Raw genomic sequence first — 24638 nt, 5'->3', positions numbered from 1 at the left:
AGAGGTCGGCACAGATCCATGCCGTACGAGATGCAAAGACTTTCCTGGACCATGGAGAGGAGGGAGAGTTTGCAGGAGTTTTCTGGTCTCCGCTTTAGAAACTGCTACTGGGGAGAGTGGGGAGGAAGCAAGGCTAAGGGAGAACATGTGGGGAGAGGACATGTGGCCAAGGGCCATGAGTGTGAGGAGAATTAGATGGACTGAGATGTCTTAAGAGTGTGATTCACAGATTCATAGAGACAGGGTGGGAGATGATGGACTAGAGGCGTCTGGGCCTCTAGTTCTGGTTCTGAGTGGCTGAGTGACCCTGTGGGAAGAGCAGCACCCACTTCCAGCATGTTCTAGTACAAGGTCAGTTTGACCCAGTCAGTTTATACAGGTGTGGAGGAGGCTGCCTGCTGCCCTTCCAGCTGGGCAGATAGTACTCGGAGAGCAAGGGAGGAAGATGAAGATGGAAAAGATGAAGGGAGAAGGAAGAAGGGATGAAGAAAGACAGAGGGAGGGAGGAAAAGCTATTTCATTATTGTATATCTGACGTCTCCTTGCCTGGGGACTAAGGGCCATGGGGAGAAGCAATCTTGCTCCTTCTCTTCTCTCTGTGTATCAGAGTAGCTGCTCCTCCGAGGGCACCCCGTATGGCCCAGTAGGTCCCAGAAGTTTCCAGACATGGGTTCTGTGCATCTCTTAGGCCTTCATTTGTGCTGCCTTACTCAGTCTCTTGACACTTACAAGGAACTCTGCTCACTCCATCTTCCTGAAGGGAACCCGAGTCAACTTCCCAGAGCACAGAAAGCACAGTGATGATTGGCCCCAGCCCGGGTTTGTGGCTCATCTAAGACAGGAGTCACAACTCACATGATTCACTCTGCACCTCAGTTGGTGTCTGCCCCCCCTGTCTAGGGGTCCCTGGGAGCACATGAAGACAACTGTGTTGATGTCCTCCAGACTCCTGCCAAAGTCTTGGACACTAGAACGCCAGAGTCTTTTTGAGCCCAAGATGTCTGAGACCAGAGGAACGTTCTCCTCTGTGCGGTCTCACACCTAACCCAGATGCATGGTAGATAGGTTAGTCACCAGTGCATGCTATGTAGGCAGACAAGTGGGTGAGTGGATGGATGGATGGATGGGTGGTGGATAGATAGATGAAGGATGGAGAATGGATGGATGCATGCATGCATAGATGTGTGAGTAGATGGAAGAGTTTTCAGGATAGATGCACACATGCACACATGGATGAATAGATGGTCAGAGGAGTGGGATGGGTAGGTGGGTGGGTCCATTCCTGTATAGTGGAAGGTGGAAGCAGCCCTGAGGTGCTTGCCTTGCAGGAACTGTTACAGAGCAAGGGCTGGTCTCTGTCTATGGAGATTTATGAAATGCAGCTGTGCTTGGTTCTTGTGGCAGAACCAAGTCCTTGTCATGGATGGACTTTGCAAGTGTGTGACCAAGCACAGTTGTGCGTGGTCCATGCTTAGAAGTTACCCACTGCGACCCTCTGCCCTAGCAGAATTTCTTACTAGTCCTTTAACCAGGTGTCTCAGTCAGGGTCACCATCCCTGTGATGAGACACCATGACCAGTGCAGCTTGGGGAGGGAAGGGTTGATTTGGCTTATGCTTTCATATCACTGTTCATCACTGAAGGAAGTCAGAACAGAACTCAAGTGAGGCAGAAGCTGATGCATGAAGGGCTGCTTACTGGCTTGCTCCTCATGGCTCCATCAGCCTGCTTTCTTTAAGAATCCAGGACCTCTAGCCTACGAATCATCCACAATGCGCTGGGCCCTCCCCATCAATCACTAATTAAGAAAATGCCCTCCAGGCTTGTCTACAGCCTGATCTTATGCAGACGGTTTCTTAATTGAGGCTCCCTCCTCTCCTACGACTTCAGTTTGTGTCAGGTTGATATAAGACCCACCAGCACACCAAGAACCTGCATTGTCACCTCATGGAACCTCACCAATTCCACAGCCTTTTCTGCCTACTCGGCCTACATCTATTTTACAGAGGATGCTGGGCGCTGTCTGCTCTGGGAAACTAGACAGGCATTTGACTCAGGACTGTTCAAGGTAAAATGGTCACTTGCCACTTGGGAGGAGCATCACAGGGTGTCAGGATTCTAGGCAGGCTTGGGGAGGGTGGGGTAGAGCCTCACTCAAAGCTGAGGAAGTCAGCAGTTGTGGGCTTGGACCCAGCAATGTTCTGGAAACTTCCAGAAGAGACAACTGAGCAAAGTCTCTGAGGTCAGTTGGGATGCCATGGTGTAAGGAGGGAGAACTGGCCTTTCTCCTGCCCTGTGCAATGCAGAGTGGGTCCAGCCCAACATCAATTATTCATCTCTAAAGCGAGAGGAGCCGGTTCACATTGATTCTGCTTACCTTCCTGGCGTGTGTTTCTGTGGTAATCACAAGCTGAGCTGGTCTTCTCTGCACACCCTGAGTGAGGTTTAAGATGCTGTTTGTGCAGACAAACAGAGGTCACATGTGACAGAGGTCAGAAGTGGGATCCTGAGAGTTAGCAGGGAGCTGAGACCATCATCCTGAACCCCAGACTGTCTGAAACATCAGCCATCTCCCCCAATGTTGGACGGAGCTGGGGATGCAGGTGCTGAGCCCAGGAACCACAGCCGCAGTGGCTGGAAACTGCTGGAAATGTATCTGCTTGGTAAATATTTGCTGAATTGACAATGGATAGCTTTTTCTCTCTGCTTTCCAGAGAAATCTCCCCACCAAATCTCCCAGGTATACCTCACCCCACCTCCAGCTCAGTGGCTTAGTGAGGACCCTGAGGGGGCAAGTGTCCTAGTCCAGGTCTGTAAGAGGCTGGGGTTCACTATGCAGGTTTCCCACGGTCACCACATCAGGACACCACGAAGCTCAGAGTCAGAAGAAGTCTGGCCTGCACCAGGGCTCTCCTCAATTATCTGCACCTACCTGTGATATGTCCCTGGAGTCCCAGAACCAAATGACCACAAGCTGGGCTTGTCTGAAACAAGTTTAGTTCTCACAGTGAGAACCCAACCTGTGAGAGGCCCCATTGCAGGCCCCTTCTCCCTTTCTGGCTCCTAAAGATCTTATATTCCTTGGCCTGTGGTCCCATTCCCCTTATTCCCCTCCCCCAGCCTCTGCCTCCCGTCACTAGGGTCTTTCCCCTGTGACTCTCTCTATGTGTGTCTCTCACAAGGACAAGTTGTCTTTTGGATTAGGGTCACTTTGGAATGATCTCATCTTTAAAAAGCCTTCCTTACCTCAGCAGTGATCCCTTACTCCAGCATGTTCACACTCACAGGTCAGGGAAGTTAGGGTGCAGGTATAGCTTTTAGGGGACACCAGTCATCACACAGGTCAACAAGGCCCAGATATGCTGGGACAAGACCAGATATGACATAAGACCTTCCTGCGTGGCCCAGCTCTTGTGCTTTGGCTTCATGTGACCTTTGGTGGGTGTCCCTTCTCTCCAGAAGCCAGAGCCATACACCTGGGTGTCTAAGCAATTATCAGCTGAGGCACTGACAGTAATTGGATTTCCTAGATTATGTGTTCAATGAACCAGATACAGTGTCTGTGATTTAAGCTCTCAGAAAGCTGAGACAGGAGGATTGCCACAACTTCAAGGCCAGCCTGATCTATAGAGTTGTCACTCTGTCTTAAAACACAAAGCCCTGGGGATGTGGTAGCACTTTACTTGGTATTCACATACCACACAAAGCTGCGTATAGTGCATGCCTGTAATTCCAGCACTTGGGAGGTAGAGGCAGGAGGACTAGAAGATCAAGGCTAGCCTGGACTACAGGAACTGAAGGTCTAAGGTCTAAGGCCAGGCCACAGATGGGCATAGCACTGTGAGCCTTTGAGTTCCTGGGTGCCAGGGTCTCTACATTTGGCTGCTGAGTCTTGGGGTTGGGAATAGACCATGGCCAGAAAGAGGTTCTCAGTGAAATAAATAGGAAGGTTCAGCCTGCCTAGTCCTCCTTTCTCTATCAGTGGGTAGGTGTGTGGAGAACACTACCCTGGCTGTAGTCATTTCAGCAAAAAGGGACTCAGAGCTTCCCACGTTTCTGGCTATTTGCCTGATTAACAGTCAAGGATGCCGGGCTTACCTTTTTATTACATCTAATTGTGGCATGAGAGGGCCGTACAGGCCACTGTGCTCATGTGGAGGCCAGCAGACAATCTTCAGGCTCACGATCCACCCCACCGTGTGGGTCCCTGGGATTAAAGGCAAGTTGCCAGGCTTGGCTGCAAGGGCCTTTACTCACTGAACAACCTCTCCAGCTCTTTGATTTTTTTTTTTTTTAAGTAAGTGAGGCTTTGTTGAAGAAGAAAGTAATAGCAACTCAGCTCCAACTGCAATAAAGTCACAATGTCTGGCACTAATCAAAAATTAGCTGGAAGTGCTCATGGTGACGGTGACACATGCCTTTGATCCCAGCGCTTGGGAGGCAGAGGCAGGCAGATCTCTGAGTTTGAGGCTAGCCTAGTCTTCAGAGTGAGTTCCAGGACAGCTAGGGCTATTCAGAGAAACCCTGTCTCAAACAAACAAACAAACAAACAAACAAACAAACAAAAATTAACAGGGAGCAAAAATGTTAATAATAATAATAATAATAATAATAATAATAATAATAATAATAAGCAATCTAAAGTCAGAAGAAAAGCTGCCAATGAAAAACAGACAGAATGGAAGAAAATGGCAGTGTCAGAAGGAAAGCTGTCAAAATGATTCAAGATGGCCACAGTTTGTTCAAGAAGGTAGAGAAATTGTGGGCAAAGAAGAAAAATTAATTTTTAAAAAAATCCAAAGGGAATTTCTCCCACGGAAACCTGCACAAGGGGCAGGAGAGCCGGCTCAGTGGTTAAGAGCATTAGCTTCTCTTGTCTCAGTCCCCAGTGTTTGTCTGGCAGCTCACAGCCATCTGTAACTCTAGTTCCAGGGGATCCAATGCCTTTTCTGGCCTCTGTGGACACCAGGCATGTATTTGGTGCATACAATACACATACTTGAAGGCAAAACACCCATATGTGTATGTAAACAAACAAAGGACTGCACAGAATGGGATTGACAACTCAAGGGACACTGAAAAATAAATTCAGAACTGTTATTGACTTATGACTCGGATGTAGAGTCTTCAAAGTCAAGCACACACAGGAGAAGTTCTGGGTAAAGTCATGGAATATTGGGGACTAGGGATCAATGGGAGGGGCCTGTAATATGCATGTTCTAGAAGCCCAAGAAATGGAAGTGAGGTATGGAAATACACAATATAACCAATGAGCAAGAGTTGAACCTTGCCAGTGAGAGCTATAAAGCCACAGATCAAAGAGACAGACAAATTTAACATAAAAAAATAATGTTAACACAAGATAAGCTGGTCAGTGCCGAAGAAGGGATTGAGGAAAAATCTGGAAGAGCAACAAGAAGGAAAGAGACAGAGATGGTCTAGGTAAGGAGAAAAGCCATGGACTCAGAAGATTAGAATCAGGAGGACCAGAAGTTCAAAGCCACCCTGAGTTACTTGGTGGGTGGTGGATAAATGCCAGGTGTTGTGGAGCACACTTGTAATCTCAGTACTTGGGAGTTGTTGACAAAAGGATCACGAGACCAATGTCATCTGAGGCTATGTATCAAGCTCAAGGATACCCATCTCAATCATCATCATCATGATAACAAAAAAGAGAAACCAAGTCAGAAATCACTGAAAGAAACACAGAACCAGCCCATAGTTCCATAGTCAGCAAAAAGGTATTTATCAGGCAGGGTAAAAGGAAGGCTTCCCAAGAAACACAAAAGCTGAGTGAGCTCATTGCTCTCAGATTTCTATCACAAGAGACAACAGAGGAAGTTTTTCAGGCAAAGCAAGAGATGGTAACAGATGTACTTTGGGCCTATTTAGAAAGATGAAATACACAAGACCAGAATGAATAAACAATAGTAAGTATATGGATTGACATAAAGTATACTCTTGCTCTAAGATAAAAGATAATAAACCATAGCAAAAATGAGAATAGCATATTATTAGAGTTATAATAAATATTGAAGTAAAATGTAAGAGCTGGAGAGATGACTCAGCACTTAAGTACTTACTACTCTTAAAGAGGACCAGGGTTCAGTTCCCAGCATCCATATGGTGTCTCACAGCTACCCCTAACTTAGTTCCAGGGGATTCAACACCCTCCTCTGACTACAGACACTACACTCAGGTGCACATATTTTTAAATAAAAAGCATTTAAAAATAGTATATCAGTAAGTATGGCAACAGGAAACACAAGAGGCAGAAATGGTAGCATCTTGCAGAAAGGTTTTCAAGTTGAGTGTGAAGTGGCATATTATTTGGAAGTAGACTATTGTTAAGATTAAAATGTATCTTGTAAACTGAAGAGCAGCCACTAAATAAAAACAAAATAAAAAATTGTAACAATGAAGAGAAAATGGAATAGTCATTAATATTCATTTAATACAAAGAAAGTACACTTGTGCATAAACTTATCAAAATAGTAGATTTATATCCAGCTTTATTAATTATTACAATAAATGTAAATGGTCTATAGTCTCCAACTAAAAGGCTCAGACTTTCCATTTAAGAAAAATCTAGACCCTGTTGTGTGTTAAGTACATAAAGGACAGAGGGGTTACCTGGAAGGTTTCAGGTGTAAAACAGGTTTTTAATAAAAGTAAACAACAATGTAACAGCTGGTTGTCCCACTCCCCCAATAACCACTGCTGAGATAGTTGTCTTCAGCTCTCTTTTTGCTATTTATTTTTAGATATCATTTTAATAATTTGGCCAGGCTGGCCTTGAACTTTAAATCCCAATGCCTCAGGCTCCCTAGGAGCTGAGATAATAGGCCTGTGCCACAAGTCCTGGCTTAATATTCTTGAAAACTATTAAGGCCATGAATAGTAAAGAAACTCTAGATCTAGTGGGATAGGGGCAATATACTGGAATGTTGGCTCTGAGACAGAATTGTGCACCCGGGAACACTAATTGGAGCCTTGACATAGTGTGACTAGAGGCTGTAGAATTAGTCACAATGCTTCATGTATATCAAGTTTCCGAGTCCCAGGACTTTACTAAGTTTATCTAAGAAACGATGTTTAATCATGAAAGACTATCCAGTGAAGAATTCCAGCCCACACTCACATCTGGATCAGAGAAAGAATAACAAGGAGATTCAGTCAGATACAGAGAATAAGGCAGAGATGGAGGTATCTGAAGGTAGGAAGAGACTATAGAGATAAAGAAAAGAAGGTAAGAAAGAGAAAGGTCTGGAACAAACCAGGAAGAGTGTGTGTCAGCAAGAAGTGAACTAAGTTGAGCCCCTGATCCCCTTTTGCAGCCTATTTGTGCCTAAAACTATACTAGTGTGCATAGTTTTATAGAGGCAAGATGGCTTGTACTTTATTTCTAGGGTGGTGAGATGGGAGGCAGAGACAGATGGGTCCCAAGCACTCCCTGGCTAGACAGTCTAACTTTCTTGGAGAGATTTCAGGGCAATAAAAGATCTATGTTTCAAGCAAAAGGTGGAAGAAACCTGAGGAAGGGATGTCTTCTGACTTCTACATATGTGTACCTATATTTATGTATGTACAATTCCTGTACACACATGTTCTCAGGCACACAAAATTCATCAGTACAAAACTGCCCTCACTAAAGACATGGCATAAGCATTTAAAAGCACAGTCCTGGGGCTATGGAAGTGGTTCAGTGGGTAAGAGCAATTGCATTGCAAGCATGAGGATGTGAGTTCAAATCCCCAACACCCATATTTTAAAAAGGTGGCATAGACACAAATGCCTGTAACTACAGCACCGGGGAGACAGAGACAGGCAGATCTCAGGAGTGCACTGGCCAGACAACCTCATTAAATGTGAGACCCCGCCTCAAGACCATAATACAGAGTGATTGAGGAATACACCTGAGAGCCTGCTCTAGACACTAATATATATTGCATATATATATATGCAAGAATTGGCACACTCGATGCATATGCTGCACAATACCCACATATTTGGATGAGGATGCATATCAGATCCCCAAAGCCTCCACACATACCTCTGAGAAAGAGAGAGAAATGACTGGCACCAGGCCCAAAACAAGAAAAGTTCAAAATGAGCCCAGCATCTCCTGTGGTCCCAGACATAAGGCTTAGCAGGTCAGACTGAAAGACTCAGGAGGCTGCTGTCTGACACCAAAGAGGAGAGGTACCACGTGGGGTCCTGGTGAGATCTGGGAGCAGGAAAAGTACATTCGGGGAACTGAAGGACAAGTCTGACTGGAGCCTGGAATTTAACTAATGGCATGGCAGTGCTGGCTCTCAAATTCTGACAGCAGAGCCGGAAGATGCTAGCACAGGGGACTCAGTTGGCTATGCAGAAACTGACCATTCACTTCTGAAATCCAAAACTGTTGTAAAATCGGAGACTCATTGAAACTACATGCAGAATGGTAACCACCATACACTGAAACACTTCAAGGGCACGAGAACGAGAGAGAAGAGAGAGAATGGAGTCATCTGCGAGCCCAGACCTTGAAGAGAAAGTGGACGGAATAACTCTTTCCCTTTGCTCTGTAGGTGTAGGTGATGGGAGGAAGAGACCAAAGAGGGTTCCTCACTGAGCCTAGTATGTGGTCCTGTCATCTCACCTGCAGGAAAGCTGAAGCAGAAAGATTGACTGGGTTGTGGAATGAACTTCAGGCCAGGCTGGACAACTCACTGAGACCTTGCCTCAAAATGAAGAGGAAAGAACTGGGGTGTAGCTCAGTGGTAAAACACGTGCCTAGCCATGCACAGGGCCCTGGGTTAAATCCCCAGTACTGTAATCATCAATTAAACCTTTTACATTAAGAATAACTTCCATTGACTGGAGGGATGGCTCAGCCCTTAAGAGCACTGGTTGCTCTGTCAGAGGACATGAGTTCAATTCCCAGCTACCACATGGTGACTCACAACCATCTATAATGTGATCTGATGCCCTCTTCTGGCATGCAAGTATACATGCAGGTAAAGCACTAATATACATATAATAAATAAATAAATCTTTTAAAAAATAATAACTTTCAGAGGGCTTGAGAGATGACTTTCTCATAGTACCCACACAATTACCTGAACTCTAGGGGATTTGATACTCTCTTCTGGCCTCCATGAGCAACCACATGTGCATACATTAAAAAAACAAACAAACTTTAAATCTTTTTTTTTTCTTTTTGGTTTTTTTGAGACAGGGTTTCTCTGTATAGCCCTGGCTGTCCTGGAACTCACTCTGTAGACCAGGCTGGCCTCAAATTCAGAAATCTGCCTGCCTCTGCCTCCCAAGTGCTGGGATTAAAGGCGTGCACCACCACGCCTGGCTTAAATCTTTTTTTTTTTTTAAGGACCTTATTTCTATTTTGTATCCTTGAAGAAGCTTGTCAGATGAAAACCAAGCCAAAGGGGGACTTTCCATGTCTGTTTGCAGGGCACAGTTGCTCCGCCCTTGGTACGCCATGACTTTCTGACAGGAGTTTGATCATAGAATAAAATTATTACCATGACTTAAAGAAAAGAAAAAAAAGACCCCCAAAATTAGGAGAAATGAAGGAGTCTCCTCAAGGGAGCATACCCCGGGCTAAGGAATCGGCCTGGATTTTCCAACCTGGGATTTTCAAAGAAGGAAAGGAGAGGGGAGTATTTAATCTCCAAGTCCCAGCTTTTACAAACTCTGTGGTTTACAGGCAGTGTCTGGCTGCTCTGACACATTTTGAAACAAATTGTATCTTTGCGAAACAAACGTTTTAAATCCTGGTGAAGCCGGTTTCCTGATGCCTGCAGCTCACCCAGCTGTGCTCCTGCTGTGCTCGCAGAGTTCCGTCAAAACCTAGGTGTCCAGAGTAAAAATAAAGTAACTTTCCAAATATTTTGGTGAAAATAGAAACTTTCCGTTTCTATGGAATATTATTTTCGTCTTCCATCTGTACTCAGAAGTAAAACAAAATATTAAGGCTTAATTCCATTTTATTTCAACTGTTTAACTTTGCCCCTGAACTCTGAGATAAACATTTACCCAAAGTGAACCTGGTGGATTTGAATTTTTAAAACATAGTAAACACTTCCCTATGTAATAACCTCTCTCATTTCTATAAACGGTATCAATTTATTAGATGTTTTAGCTCCTTTAAAGGTTGAATAAAGTTTGATTCATATAGAAATTTTTATTAATAAGATCAGTTTATATTCCCGCCTCAGTTTTGCTTTAAGGACTGATTATAGATTCTGTCTGAGCTCAGTTGTGCCTTATCTAGGCTAAGAAGTGAGGGGATGTGGTTTATTGGTTAGATGTAAGATTAAATGTTGGCTAAAAAACTGGCTCAGTCACTAAGAGTGGCTTGCTGCTTTTGAAGAGGACCCAAGTTCAGGTCTCAGCGTCCATGCCAAATGGCTTACAACTACCTGTTATGCTTACCTTTTCTGGCCTTTGAAAGCACCTGCACAGAAGTGATGCATACACACCATGCATAAAAATAACCTTTAAAAGTCCAGGCCTCACAGTATCCTGGGTTCCTCCATCTTTCTGCTTCTAAGCAGAGGAGGCACTGACACGCAGTTCCCCTTCTGGCCACTAGGTGCTGTCTTGTGCATGTGCAGTACCCCCGTCCCCACCCCCGTCCCCACCCCAAACACAAGGAACTGTCTCATGCTCATGCAGATCCCCTTCTGGTCTCTAGTTACTGTCTTGTACACGTGGAATGTCCTTCCAATCATTAAGTGCTGTCTCATGTTTGTGCAGTGACCCCTCCAACCACTAAGTGATGTCCTGTGCACATGCACTTCTCTTTCTGGTCACAAGGGGCTGTCTTGTGCACATGCAGTTCCCCTTCAGCCCACTAGGTGCTGTCTAGTGCACACCAGCACCCTGTCCAAGCTGCTGTGTGTTTCAGGAAACTATATCCCTGGGGGCCTCACCACCACCTCAGAGAGTAGACAGACAGGATCCTGGCCTGGTGTTTGCCAGGGGAAACAGGTTCTTCTTGAATGTCAAGGGTTCTGCCTGGTCTCTCTGTGCTGCATGTGGGTTCTGTGGACACCTGGCCACGTGTGTTTTCTTCCCGATCCACAGCTGTTTGCTCCTGGCCATTGCCACCAATGGCACCTCTGACTGAGTTCTGGAGGCTTGTATGGGACTTGGCTGTGATGCCTGGAAGCAACAACCCAAGGCTCACAGGAGTTCCCGAAGCTGGGTTTGGCAGGTAAGTGCAGCAGTGTGCACCAGGGTTGGGTCCTAGGTTCCTGCTGCCTGTACTAGCTGCTGAGTCTGGCACCCCGGCAGGGCTGTAGGAGTCCTCCCGACTCTAGGTGCGCTGCCATTCCACCTGGAAGACCAAACTGTGAATTTGAACTTGACCCTTCATGACCAAGTGACCTTGGGCAAGTGTCTAGGCTACTTCAAAAGTTGTCTTTTGTTTGTTTCTATTTATTTTGAGACAAATTCTCACTCTGTAGCCCAGGCTGGCCTTGCACTCACAGCAATCCTCCTGCCTCAGCCTTCCCAGTGCTTGGATGACAGGTGAGAACCACCATGCCAACCTTAAAGTTGTTTTGAAAGACTGGGTGGATGGTTCAGTTGGTAAAGAGCTTGCTATACAAGCTTAGGGGTCTAAGTTCAATCCCCAGAACCCAGGTTGCCAGGTTGGGCAGTGTGTGCTTGTAGTCTTAGCCCAGCCAGAGCAAAATCCTGTCTCAATGCAGGAGGATCTCTGAGTTTGAGGCCAGCCCTGTGTACAGAGATAGTTCCAGGACATCCAGGGATACACAAAGAAATCCTGTCTCAAAAAAAAAAAAAAAAGAAAGAAAACAAAACTCAATATAATAATCTTTTATTAAGAGTATATAGGGATAAGCAGACAGATGGCTTAATGAATAAAGGCACTTGCTGCCAAGCCTGATGGCCTGAGTTCAGTCCCTGGGGCCCATACCATGAGGAAAATTGTCCCTTCACCTTCATGCCCACACATTCTAACTAACTAACTTAATTAATGAATAAATAAATAGGCAGACAGGCAGGCAGACAGATCTCATTCTCATGTATATGAAGTTAAGGGGCAGGGAGAAGAAGAAGGATTTGGGTCAGTAGAGACTGTTCTGTTTGGTCCCCAGAGTCACAAAGGAAATCACAATTAGGTTAGCTAGGAGTCATTCCCTACTCTCTATTCCAGAATTGTTTCTAAAAGACATTGTTATTTTTTTCTGGAATGTTTAGAAAATTTCATGCATGGATCCAGGTGGATCTAGAAGGTTTTGGTTTTGGTTTTATTCTTGTTTTGCATGGGAAGGGTGCTAATGAGAAATCAGACTTACCTTCTAAATATGGTCTGGTTGGATTGGTTGTCTTTGTCCCGTTCACATGAGGTCTTTGCAGCAACCCTATCATCTCTGTAGGGTCCGTAGTAGTGACTGCTTCCTCCTTCTCGCTATTGATCATTTATGTTTTATTTATTTTATTTTCATGTTATTCTTCTTTCCATATATGCATGTGTGCATGTGTGTATATGTATAAGTGTATGCACATGTGTACATTTGTATATGGAAGGCAGAGGTTGATGTCAGGTGACTTTATCAATCAGTCTGAATCTTTTTTTTTTTTTTGAGAGAGAGAGAAGGTCTCTCACTGAATCCAGAATACATTGATTGGTTAGACTGGCTGGTCAGTGAGTCCCAGGGGCTCATCTGTCTTTGAATTTCTATTTTGAACCCAGGCCACAAATAACCCTACCCAGGACAAAGATCCTATAGGGCCTCCTCCCTGGGTCTGTCCTCCCAAAGGCAGATCACAGCACAGCACACAGGGAGGCCCAGTGGGGAGAAGCCTGAGGACAGCTGGGGTAAGGAATCGGTGTCTGTGACACAGCTTGTATATGCTGGCTCCTGGCAGCCCTGGTTGGCAAAGGAGAGTTAAAAGTAGACACAGCACCCTCACTAACTCATCAGTACGCCAGGAGACATACTATGCTTGAGTGGAGCCTTTCTGTCATAGGAAGTTGTATCTGTGTGTGTGTGCATTTGTGTGTCTGGTGCCTGTGTGTAAACCTATGCATATGAGTGTGGGGTGGGTGCATATGCATGTGTGAATATGTGCATGTATGTGTGCATGTGTTTGAGGTGGTGTGTTTGTGTGTTAGTACGTATATGTGTGAGCATGAGCATGTGTGTACATGTACATGTGTGCATATGTGTATATGTCAGTATGTTCGTGTGTATGTGTGTGTGTGTGCGGTTGAGCGTGTGGAGCCAGAGGTCAGCTTCTGGTGTTGTTCCTCAGGAGCTGTCCGATTTATTTTTTGAGCCCCTGGGAATCCCCCTGGCTCTGCCTCCCACCACTGGGATCACAAGTACAGGTCACCATCCTAGCTTTTTATGTGGATGTGTAAGGATTGGACCTAGAGCATGGGTCAAGTGCTCCATCCATACAGCATCTCCCAGTTTTCCATGTCTCTTGTCTCATAGAAGCCTTTGTGCTACTGTCCTTTGCCCACTTCACCCCCATCACAGGCACTATCTCCATCCTTACAGCTGCTCTGTGCCTGACAGTGGCTCAACTCTGCTGATGTAATAAACGGCTGTATGTGCATGAAGAAAATGTGGATTATATACAGTGAGATGCTTTCTTGTAGTTCAGCTTTTTACTGAGTTGTGTTAAATGCCAAAACATGTCCTCATGACAAACGATCTTTGCTTTTGTTTTACACCATTGCTGTTGTTTTGTTTTGTTTTGTTTGGTTTTTAAACAATGGCTCAGTATGTAGCCCAAGCTGACTTTGACTGTGCTATCCTCCTACCTCAGCCTTCCAAGTGTTGAATGACAGGCATACACCATCATGCCTGACTTAAACTGACTTAAAAGTTTTGACTTATGAGTTGTCAACTTCATTTTGGTGAAGTGGCAATATGAATCTGGTGGAAACCATGCTTTCAATTTGCCCTTTCTCAAAGTAGACTTTGGCTAGCCTCTGCTGTAGGCATCGATGAGCAAAAACTATGGCTTCTCATCAGCTCAAGATCAGGAAGCAAATCAGTGATTGCATGATATAGTGAGGCCAGGAGAGGGCCTGCACTTAGTAAATTTAATACATCTTCAACTTAAGACAATGTGGATACGCAGTGAGTTTAAAATGTACCTCCATGAGGCTGGGAAGGTGGCTCAGTGATTAAGAGCACTGGTTGCTCTTGCAGGAGACCCAGATTAGATTCCCAGCATCTACATGGTGGTTTACAACTGTCCATGACCTCATTTCCAGGGGATCCAACTCCCTCTTCTGACCTCTGTGGATACTGCACACATGTGCTGCACATACATGGACCCAGCCTAAACACTCATACATACAAAATAAAACTAAAGCAAAAATTAAAAGATGTAGTGCCACTGTAAGTTGAAGAGTGCCTGCAACTATAACTTTAAATTATTTTTTCTGCTAATTATGCCTAGTAAACATTTCTATGTTTGTATTAGTATGGTAGTCTAATTAATTTGATATTGGTATGCTTGCACCAACTTAATCCAATCTCTGTGGTGTATATACTTCTACCATTTGGGTTCTGATCTTTATATTCAGCTGTGTTGTCTGTAAATGGTGAACAGCTAAGGCTTCTAGAAAGCTCCTGTAAAATTGTGGCCATTTAATTAGAATTTCTGATCCATTTATATTGATTGCAATCATTGCTATATCTAGGACTATATTCCCTGTATAACTATTTTACATTTGTCTCCATATTTGGATCTATTTTTCTTTGAGGAAAAAAGGAAGAAAAGAAGGAAGAAGAAAACTAGCTTTTCAAATTCCTTTTGGACTAGTTGATTATTTTTAAACTGCAATTTCTTATCCACTAGCTGGTTAGTAACTGATGGTCAATCTAGAAACTTCATATACATTCCTGGCTTTTTCATCCTTAAATGGTGTTTAGACAACTATGATCACTTCAAGAACTTTAAATGCAGTTTAATTATTTTGTCCCTTGGTATCTGTGTGCTTTTCTCTCGTTAATTGTGCTTGCATTTTAGCCTCAACATCTCAAATTAGCCTTTGAGTGTTCTTAGTGTTTGGATTTGCCCATGAACACTCCATTTTCTGGAGTGCATGCTAAACTTCTGCTTGGGATTCTGCTGATTCTGCTGCCCAGATCTCTCTCCCTCTCTCTCTCTCTCTCTCTCTCTCTCTCTCTCTCTCTCTCTCTGTGTGTGTGTATGTGTGTGGTGTGTGTGTGTGTGTGTGTGTGTGTGTGTGTGTGTGTGTGTGTGTGGTGTGTGTGTGGTGTGTGTGTGTGTGTGTGTGTGTGTGTGTGTGTGTGTGTGTGTGTGTATGCGGGCATGCATGTACACTTATGTCCATGTATGAGCTACAGTGGAGGACAGCTTGTGGGAACTGGTTTTCTCCTTCCACCACCACACAGGTTCCAGGGATCAAATCTGGTTGTCAGGCTTGGTTGCAAGCACCTTTACTCACTGAACCCTTTTACTGGCCCATTAGTCATTTTACATCTAAAATCTCCCTTTTGCATCCCTTCCAGTACTAGTGATGAATCCTATGAGTTTAATTGTCTGAAGGCTTCTTAATTTCACCTTCTGCAGATAGAGGAGCCTAGGTCAGCATGTCTTTTCTTTAAACAATGTACAATTACATGTTGCTTATGACTTGGTCAGCGAGTGCACATGTGTGCACACAGGACTGTGGTTCCCAGAGAACGTGAGGTCAAGGCCTCATGTGATTGTGAATAAATCACTGTTTTCCTGTTGTGATAAGATACTCTGACAAAGCAACCTAAGTGAGAAAGGACTTATTTGGCTCACAGTTCACATTATAGCTCAGAAGAGTGGGAAGGGCACAGCAGCAGAACACAAGGAAGTTTGTAATGGCACATCTACAGTCAGGAGACCATTGTGAATATATGCAAGAGCTCAGCTTTTTCCTCCCTCCTTTTTATTTAATTCATCCTAGGGAATGGTGCCACCCACAGTGGGCAGGTCTCCTACCTCTATTAATACAAGGTAACCCCCTCAGGAACACCCAGAGGCCCCTTTCTCGGGTGATTCTAGATCTCATCAACTTAACAACTGAGATGAACTGTAGCAGTCACACAGCATCCTGTCTCTCCAAACACACTTCTCATGTCAACGACACTCTGTTGTCTTTGGCTTCCATAACTTCTGGGGAACAATCAGCAAAGCCACACACACACAGCTCGACAAGGGCCCCTGCTGCTGCCATCAGCACCATGGAAGCCTTGAGCTGGAGTAAACCCTTCTTTTACAAGTTGCTTTAGTCAGATATTTTCTTCAGAATGGATGAGCAAAGTTGCTGGTGCTTCTTCCAGGCTGTACCACACCTCCATATGCATCCTCCGGGTCTACAAGCTTCTCTGTGCAGGACCCCATGCAGCTTCATGCTGTCAGGTCTGCAGTTCTGAGTCATGTTCTTCACATCTCTGGTAGCCCACCCTCCCCTTTTCTCCCTGCAGGGTCAGCAGCTGGACATCCCGCCTCCTTGGTTTCCTGCCTTGCCTCCTGTTGGCCTGCAGTGGCTTCCAGTGTTACCATTCTCTCCTCAGCCATCTTCTGGCCAGTGGTTTCTTCCTGTCTGTCCAGCCTGTTGTCGGCTCTGTCTCTCCCACCCTTAGTTTTGGTTTGAGAAGTCTAGTCTGGTTCTGTTTGTGGAAGTGGCACTCCCCATACTGGGGTCTCCCCTCAATCCCTTCGGTCCTTGTGATGGTTTATCTGAGTCTTCACTATTTGCTGTGTTTTCCTGACTCTTAAGTGACTGACTGATCTTGAGTCAGGGTTTCTCTGTGTAGCCCTGGCTAGCATGGAACACACTATGTAGACCAGACTAGTCTTGAACTCACAGAGATCTACTTGCCTGTGCCTCTGGAGTGCTGGGAAGGTGAAAGGCATTCACTACCATGTTGGGTCATCTTTTTTTAAGCTGTATCTTGTTACAGAAGGAGAATGGAGAGGCTGTTGGGCCTGATATTATATTATGTCTGTGTTGAATGCATAGGCAGGCTAGGATGAGGCTCCCCTACTGAGGCCTGGTACCTAGTGGCCAGAGTGATTTTTTTTTCCTTAAATATAAGCTCAAATTCCTGTTAATGGAGCTCTTACCATAGGGTCAGGACCCTGGCTGTGAAGGGAGCAGTCTGTCTGGTGCTCTGGGTGTCCACTTACATGATAAGGGGGAGACTAGGTCCTAAGAGCTGTAGCAATCTGTGGAATCAGGGCTCGGACCCCACCCACCCATGTCTCCCCGTCTCCCTGTCTCCCCAGCCTTTGTTCTGGAGAAACACAACCTGGCTGTGCCTGCCACTCTGTCTTTGTCTGTTTTGCTTATTTTTTTTAAAGGTCCTGTCCCAGTCCCCATCAGCACCAGGTGACAGGAGAGGGTAATGTAGGTGTAGCCAGGTGGCTTCTTGTTCTCACTCTCAGACCTGGGTGCGTCTCATCTGAACGCTGGTCTCTTATTTCATACTTTTTCTTTGATCTGAGATCTTTCAATGCTTTGGGAGTAAGCAGGAGAAGACTTGGGGATCCTCCCACGGCATTCTCTCCCAGCACACCGTGGTTGTTTTGTGTTCAAAGCTGAGCCTGGCTGCAGAGGTTCTCTGGCCTTCCTCAGCGAGGGGTGGGGGGAAGTGGAGGAGTGGGGCTGGACCCAGCCCTTCCCTGCCCCATCAGAACAACTTAGGGCTGACTCAAGGGTCTGTAGTTGAGTGCAAAGAATTGGATGTGTCTGTAGGAGGGGGTCTGGAGGACTTTGCCCTTGGAGCAGAGGCTGTGGGCCATCAGCCAGGCCCCTGCCTCTGCATAGCACATACCAGGAAGAGTCTGGTACTCACTCCCCCACTCTCCCTCTGCTGGTTCTCCAGGGACCAGATTCTTATCTGAAAAGCTGCCTTCTCAGGCCCCCAGCTTACCACCCCCCCCTCCCGATCTCAGCTTAACTCTTCTTTATCTCTCTGCTGTTCTGGAAAGAACTTTCAGACAGAGGTGAACATTAGGTGGCTCCTCAGTCAGACAGGTGTCACCCCCCACTCCTGGTGTGGTTGCCTCCAGGGGCAGCGGCCAGGCCAGGCTAGCAGGACAGAAAGGATGTCTTTGTTCCTAGTCCCCAAACTTCTTCCTTGTTCCCATTTCCTTTGCTTTGGTGTGGGAATTTCTTCCTTTTCTTCACTTCCTTCAATCCCAAGATGTCTGTGGGCCTGATGTGGTAGCATGGTGGAGAAAGGAATGTCATTCACACTTGAGTGTAAATTACATCAAGACTGTCCATTCTCAGAACATTTGTTATCTAAGTCTCAGTGGGGAATGAGAAACTCTGGACTGCATTACAGATGTTCCGGGGCATAGCAGGAAGAGATGGAGGAGGCTGATCTCGGGAAGGAACTTCCAGAGCCCTGGCAGTCGTGCATATAAGCTGCCCCGAGTCCTGGCTTGCTTTGCTCACAGTTCATGTTCCAGGGCAAGGATTTTGAAAACACGTGGCTGAGCCTGACTTGGAACCTAGCCAAAGGCTTGGAGTGGAGGGAACTGGACTTGCTGGGCTAGGCAAGGCAGAGGAGCATCCTAGGAGACCCCACTAAATCTTCCCTTGTTTTTGCTTCTTCCTCCTAGAGGAGGAATCCATGTGGCCCCAGGCAGCGCTGCCTTTTGACTCTTCCAAAACACATCGCAGTAATTCCCAGAAAGACATCTGCCCAGTGCACTGAGGACACACAGCCAGAGAGCAGGGTTGCTGATGCCCAGAGGTTGCTGGGAACAGACGGGGTGGGGGTGGGGGGAGGTAAGGAGCTGCAGGCAGAGGCATGCTCAGGGCCTCTCATTCTAACCCTCCACCAGAAAGAGAGCTCTGCCTCTCATCTCTGAAAGACCTTGTGTGTGTGTGTGTGTGTGTGTGTGTGTGTGTGTGTGTGTGTGTGTGTGTAGGGGGGGGTATATATGTGTGTTTGTGTGTGTGTGTGTGTGTGCACATCTGTATATGTATATCTTTGTGTAGTTAATCATACATGCACACTCCTGAATATGAAGGTCACAGGTCAACCTTGGGTGTCATTTTCCAAGAGCTACCTGTCTTACTTTTTCGTGCCAGTCTCTCATTGAAACCAAATGGAAGTCCAGCAAGTCCCAGGGCCCTACCTGCGTCCACTTGCTGTGATTACAAGACTATGCCTAATGTTTTAAGTGGTGCTAGGGATCAAACTCATGTCCTGACTAGCAGATGAGCCATCTCCCCAGCCCTCCAGACAATCCTTTAGTTCATGCAAAGACAGTGTTTCCCTCCTTTCTCCCTGAGCCTCGTACCATGTCTTAGGGTCTTACTGCTGTGAACAGATACCATGACCAAGACAACTCTTATAAGGACAAGATTTAATTGGGGCTGGCTTATAGGTTTAGAGATTCAGTCCATTATCATCAAGGCAGGAACATGGCAGCATCTAGGCAGGCATGGTGCGGGGGAGGCAGGGGAGCTGAGAGTTCTACATCTTCATTTGAAGGCTGTTAGCAGAATACTGCCTTCCAGGCAGCTAGGATGAGATTCTTAAAGCCCACGCCCACAGTGACATACCTACTCCAACAAGGCCATTCCCTAATAGTGCCACTTCCTGGGCCAATCATGTGCAAACCATCACATACCTTGAGCCTATGAAGAGCTCTTGACAATGAGTCAGTGTGGGAAACTTCCCACTTTCTAGGCTGTGCAACTTGCTCTTAGATTGTGCCTGTCTGCTCTAAACCAACATCAGCACTCAGGGCAGGCTTGGCATGTGGGCAGTGGGTCCTGGAATCTTGGAAAGTTGCTTAGCAACAGCTGATAAGGGTGGGCACAACATAGCTTGCTCACCTGGGCTCCACTGCCTTGGCCCTGACCATCCCCACAGCCCTGACCCCTATGTCCCTAGTCCACATGGCCCTGGTCCACACTCTTTGTTCTGGTCCACACTTCACTGATCTATACCACCCTGGCCTACACCTCCCTGATCCACACACTGTCTTGGCCCACCCCTCCCTGGTCCACAACTGTCTTGGCCTACACCTCCCTGGTCCACACACTGTCTTGGCCCACCCCTCCCTGGTCCACAACTGTCTTGACCTACACCTCCCTGGTCCACACACTGTCTTGGTCCACACTGCCTTGTTCTTCACTGTCCCATCTACCATATACTTGCCTCCTCCAGTCTTGCCCCATAAAGCATGAATGTCCCATTGTCCAGGTTCCCAGTGACCCTTTGAGGCTCCACTGAGAAACCCTCTGCAGGCTTCAGAACCATGTTGACTTTTTCTTCTTTTGCCTGCACACTTCACAGCTTGTCCCTCAGTCTTGCAGCTGCCTGGGCCCCTGTAGGCTCCCTGTAGCCATCTCTTTCCTCTATTCACAATGGCTGCATACAGTAAGGTTTTAATAGGTGCACTGACTGCCCCCTCAGAGGACCATGATTTTTTTCTCAAAAAGAGCAGGCCACTCCCTCCAGGGCTAGGGAAGGCCACTGGGTTGGCTGACCATGACCTGGGTATGGCAGCTGCCACCAGCAGCATCCATGGCTCTCTGAAAATGTCAAGACAACAAGCTGTCCTGCCTTGGGGAGAATTCCACTGTCTTGGAGCTTTCGGGGGTGGGGAGGCAGGGGCTGTGGACAGATGGCGCTCAGCAGCCGGGCTCTGGTCACAAAGCACCGTGATCTGTGCTTTCCTCAATCTTTGCTTGTTTTACTTTAAGACAGGGTCTCAGTACGTTGCCCAGGCTAGCCTCTAACTCACTGTGTAGCACAGGCCGGCCTAGTGCTCCCTTCTCTCTGCCTCAGCACTTGAAGTCTGTGCAGCATGCCTGGCTAGACTCTCACAGACATTTTACACAAGGCCAGACCCAGCTGGAGCTTGAGCATAGGTTCCAGGGAAGACAATAAAGGGCTTTGCTCTCCTGGGTCTGAGGGAATGCTGGCAGGCTTGGCAATAAGTCTTAGGCTCAAGGGAGGGACCAGGAGGACTCCATATGGCACAAGGAGGCCGAAGCCTCAGACATGATGTTGGAGGAGAGTTAAATGGCTTCTCAGATGCATTGATAAAGCAGATGGGATTTTGGCTTTGAAGCTTGAGACCCCTGAGTGAGTGTATAAATGAGAGAGTGGGGAAATAATGAATGAATGAATGAATGAATGAACCAGGAGTTCAGATTTGACTAAGGCATCTGTGAGTGATAGTTGTTGACAGAGGGATACCTCTCTCTCTCTCTCTCTCTGAAGCCTGTGACACCTTTCTGTGGGCCCACCCCTCTCTACTCCCACCCAGGTTGAGTGGCCAGATGAAACCTTTTAATCACTGCTGGGGACAGGAAGTCTACCCCAACCCCTACCCTGTCACGGAAGCAAGATGGCCAGTGGTGTGTGCACTGGAGCTACCCGGAGGCACCTCCATCCTACGTGGGCCTTGAACTTCAGCAGCTGGGCCAACGCATAGGCTTTGTAATGAGAGAACTCTGTCAACAGATGTCAGGGATGCTCGGGCAGCCAGCCTCTAGGCAAAGGTGACTTTTTTACATCTGTGTGACCTAGATTAAAATCTGATTAATTAATAAGAGGCCCCCAGATATGCCCACAGGCCATGCAAAAGGGCAATTCTGAATCAGATGCCTTCTCTCTGATAAGCCAAACAATCTCAGTAGAGTTCACAGCCGAAACCATAGGAAACCTAGGACCATGAAGACCAGACTAGAGAACTACATACCTAGTCTCCTTTGAACAGTCAGGAAAGGCTAAGGTGAGGTGGTTTCTGGCCACACATGGCCTGCAGTCCCAGGAAGCATGGCATTTCTAAACCAAAGAAGCTCTGAGAGTATGAGGCAGCCAGCACATTTCCAATCCGTAAGAAAGGAGAAACCAGAAAAAACAAAAAACAATTCTGTTCATGAGTGCTTGTTGACAGCATATTGAAATTTACTATTATTTTTTAATCTAATGGGCTGCGTGCAATGAGTCGTTCCTTTGACCCGTTTATTTTTACTCCACTAATGTGACGGCCAGAGTACCCGAAAGCAGAGCTTCCATGGTCCTGTTGGGAAGCACAGTAACTGACTCCTTTGTGTTCAGAATGTTCTGTCGAGAGAGTGAGGACCTTGTGACTTAGAGGTTCTGATGTCTGCAATTGGGTGGGACGGGCTCACGGCCTTGACAGTGGGAAGCCAGGCTCATTTGTTCCTCGATCCTGGAGACCTGTTCCTGGAGTGCGAGGTCAGTGCCCCTGGAAGGACAGGACAGGCTAGGGAGCTGCTGTTCTTTTTCTATCTGGGGAGGAAATGTAGAATCTATCATTGAGGCTCTGAGGCTGGAGTCTGGGGCATCTGTGTTCATGGTGGTGAAGTTCACCTTAGTGCCCAGGTAGGGCTTCTGATGTCACTGGTCGCCATGATGGTCATCAGCCTGTTTCCCACCTTATCCTATCATGGAGAGAGAGAGGCTAATTCTGGCCCTGAACCTTTCGTGGCTCCTCCCTTGCAAGGCACCCAGGAGGGGCAGGGGTGTGAATCTACTCACAGACAGCCACAATTAGGGTAAGACCACAAGTTAATATTTGTAAAGAGCTCAGCTTTGGGTCAGCTCGAATAAGACAGCTTGTTAAATAAATAAGCACAAATTGAGAAATCACACAGGGTGCCAAACACTAGCTCGCAGAATGCCTGTGACCAGGCCTGCTGGGGCAGCAGCCAGCCCAGGAGCCTGGGAAGAGGGAGCCAGGGCTGGTGGGACTGAGCTGAGTCAATGTCCCCAGCCCCACAAGAAAGGCTTCCGGGAGGAGGCCACAGGAGGCTGGCGAGTCCTAGCCTAGCCTGGGCATGTTTTCAAAGGTGTGTGTGTGTGTGTGTGTGTGTGTGTGTGTGTGAGAGAGAGAGAGAGAGAGAGAGAGAGAGAGAGAGGGAGAGAGAGAGAGAGAGAGAGAGAGAGGAGAGAGAGAGAGAGAGTTCCCAAGGATCGGAATGAGCCAGACACATGAAGAGGCTGGACCTTCTCCTGAAGCTGACAGTCCCATAGACTCTGCAGGCTCCGCAGGAACCACACAATCCCCTCACACTGGGCACCCAGCTTTGGCTGCATGCCAGGGCTGGTGGTTCTGGCAGCCGGGCAGCTCTGCTAGACGCTGATGTCATGAGAGGGAAGGAAATGATTGACATCCCATCTCCGTTAGCAACAGCCTCCTTTAGATCTTTCTTGAGTCGAGTCACTTTCAGCAGGCCATGTCATCTACATTGTTTGGCATCTGTTTGGTCCTTCCATGAGATACCACCAGACCTGACTCATGTGTGGCTCACTTTTCCCTTGTTCCTGTCCCTACCCTCAGGCTGCAGTGAGTCACCAGCAGTTCCTAAGACCCCTCCCCTTTCTTTTCTTTTCTTTCTTCCTTTCTTTTTTCTTTTTCCTTTTTGTACATTTATTTATCCAGTACAGTGATTCTCAACTTGTGACTCAAGACCCCTTTGGGGGTCAAATAACCCTTCCACAGGGGTCACATATCAAATATCCTCCATATCAGATGTTTATTTTATAATTCATAACAGTAGCAAAATTATAAAGTAGAATGAAAGTAATTTTATAGTTGGAGGTTGCACCATGAGGAACTGCACTAAAGTGTCACAGCATTAGGAAGGTTGAGAACCACTGATATAGTGTGAGTGTGTGTGTGTCTCGAGAGTGTGCATGTGAGGACAATTTGTAGTAGTCAGTTCCCTTCTTCCATCTTGTGGCTGTACCTGCCTAGTCATCATGCTGGCCCAAAGAGTTTCCTTTGGTAAATAGAGTTTTAAGGTAGATTTTTTTTGAAGTGCAGTGATCTAGGTTTAAGGATGAGGGCTGGGAAGATGGCTCAGAGGTTAAGAACTCTTCCTGCTTTTATGGAAGACCTAGGTAAGTTCTGTCCTAGCACCTACACTAGGCAGCTCACAACTTCCTATACCTCAGGATTCAGGTTGATCCATGTCCTTTTCTGAACTCGGTGGACAACTGCACTCATGCGCACACATGAACACACACACACACACACACACACACACACACACTATATATATATACATAGTCTTCAGATTTGAAGATGAAAAGGAAGTTTAACAAGTTAAATCTAGGCCACAGACTTGCTAGTGAGTTTTTGTGGTTCTGAAACAGATTCTTATGTAGCCCAGGTTGTCCTCCAATTCTCTATGTATGACCTTGAACCTTTGATCCTTGAACTTCTGATCCTTGGCCTCTGCCTCCTGAATGTTAGGAATCACAGGATGCACCATGGTGCCCCCCTCTCTTTCTTTCAATACAATACTAAGGCTGAAATTCAGGGCTTTGGCATGCTGGGTAAACTCTCTACCAACAGCAGCCTCATTCCTATCCCTTAGGTGCCTCTTAATGCAGAACTCTACAGGAAGGAGAGACTGTCTACCCAACCTCCAACACCTGCACCTGTGCACACAGGACTCTCAGCAGGGGTCAGCAGTCCTGGTGAGAGAGAGCCAGCTTTACTCTCCTGCCTGACCTTTAAGCCAAGTGCATTGTCTATCAGGCCAGTGACACATATGGTCTGCCCAGCAAGGGTGACCTCAGAATGCTGGCCAACCTGAGGGCATCTCAGAGATGTCTAACAAGTCTC

The 24638-nt window shown here is 46.6% G+C and overlaps 1 protein-coding gene across 19 annotated transcripts in view; it reads left to right on the top strand.

The window, feature by feature from the left end:
- Nucleotides 1–24638, top strand: part of Ano1 (anoctamin 1, calcium activated chloride channel) — a 163478-nt gene that overhangs the window by 44179 nt on the left and 94661 nt on the right. For 3 of the 19 annotated variants that reach the window (XM_030241955.1, XM_011241974.3, XM_011241975.3), the window contains exon 1: nucleotides 11124–11223. The exons of 10 other annotated variants lie outside the window; for them this stretch is intronic. In XM_030241955.1, the coding sequence (XP_030097815.1) occupies nucleotides 11152–11223 (72 nt within the window). In that variant the 5' untranslated portion in view covers nucleotides 11124–11151. Of the gene's footprint in view, nucleotides 1–11122; nucleotides 11224–24638 lie in introns of those variants that run through there. 6 more of the 19 variants (XM_011241973.3, XM_030241952.1, XM_030241959.1 and 3 more) reach the window with 4 other exon arrangements.

The sequence above is a fragment of the Mus musculus genome, chromosome 7 (genome assembly GCF_000001635.26).
Source record: "Mus musculus strain C57BL/6J chromosome 7, GRCm38.p6 C57BL/6J".
NCBI lineage: Eukaryota > Metazoa > Chordata > Mammalia > Rodentia > Muridae > Mus > Mus musculus.
Note: the sequence above shows the minus strand (reverse complement) of the source record. Positions and strands in the feature narration are given on the sequence as shown.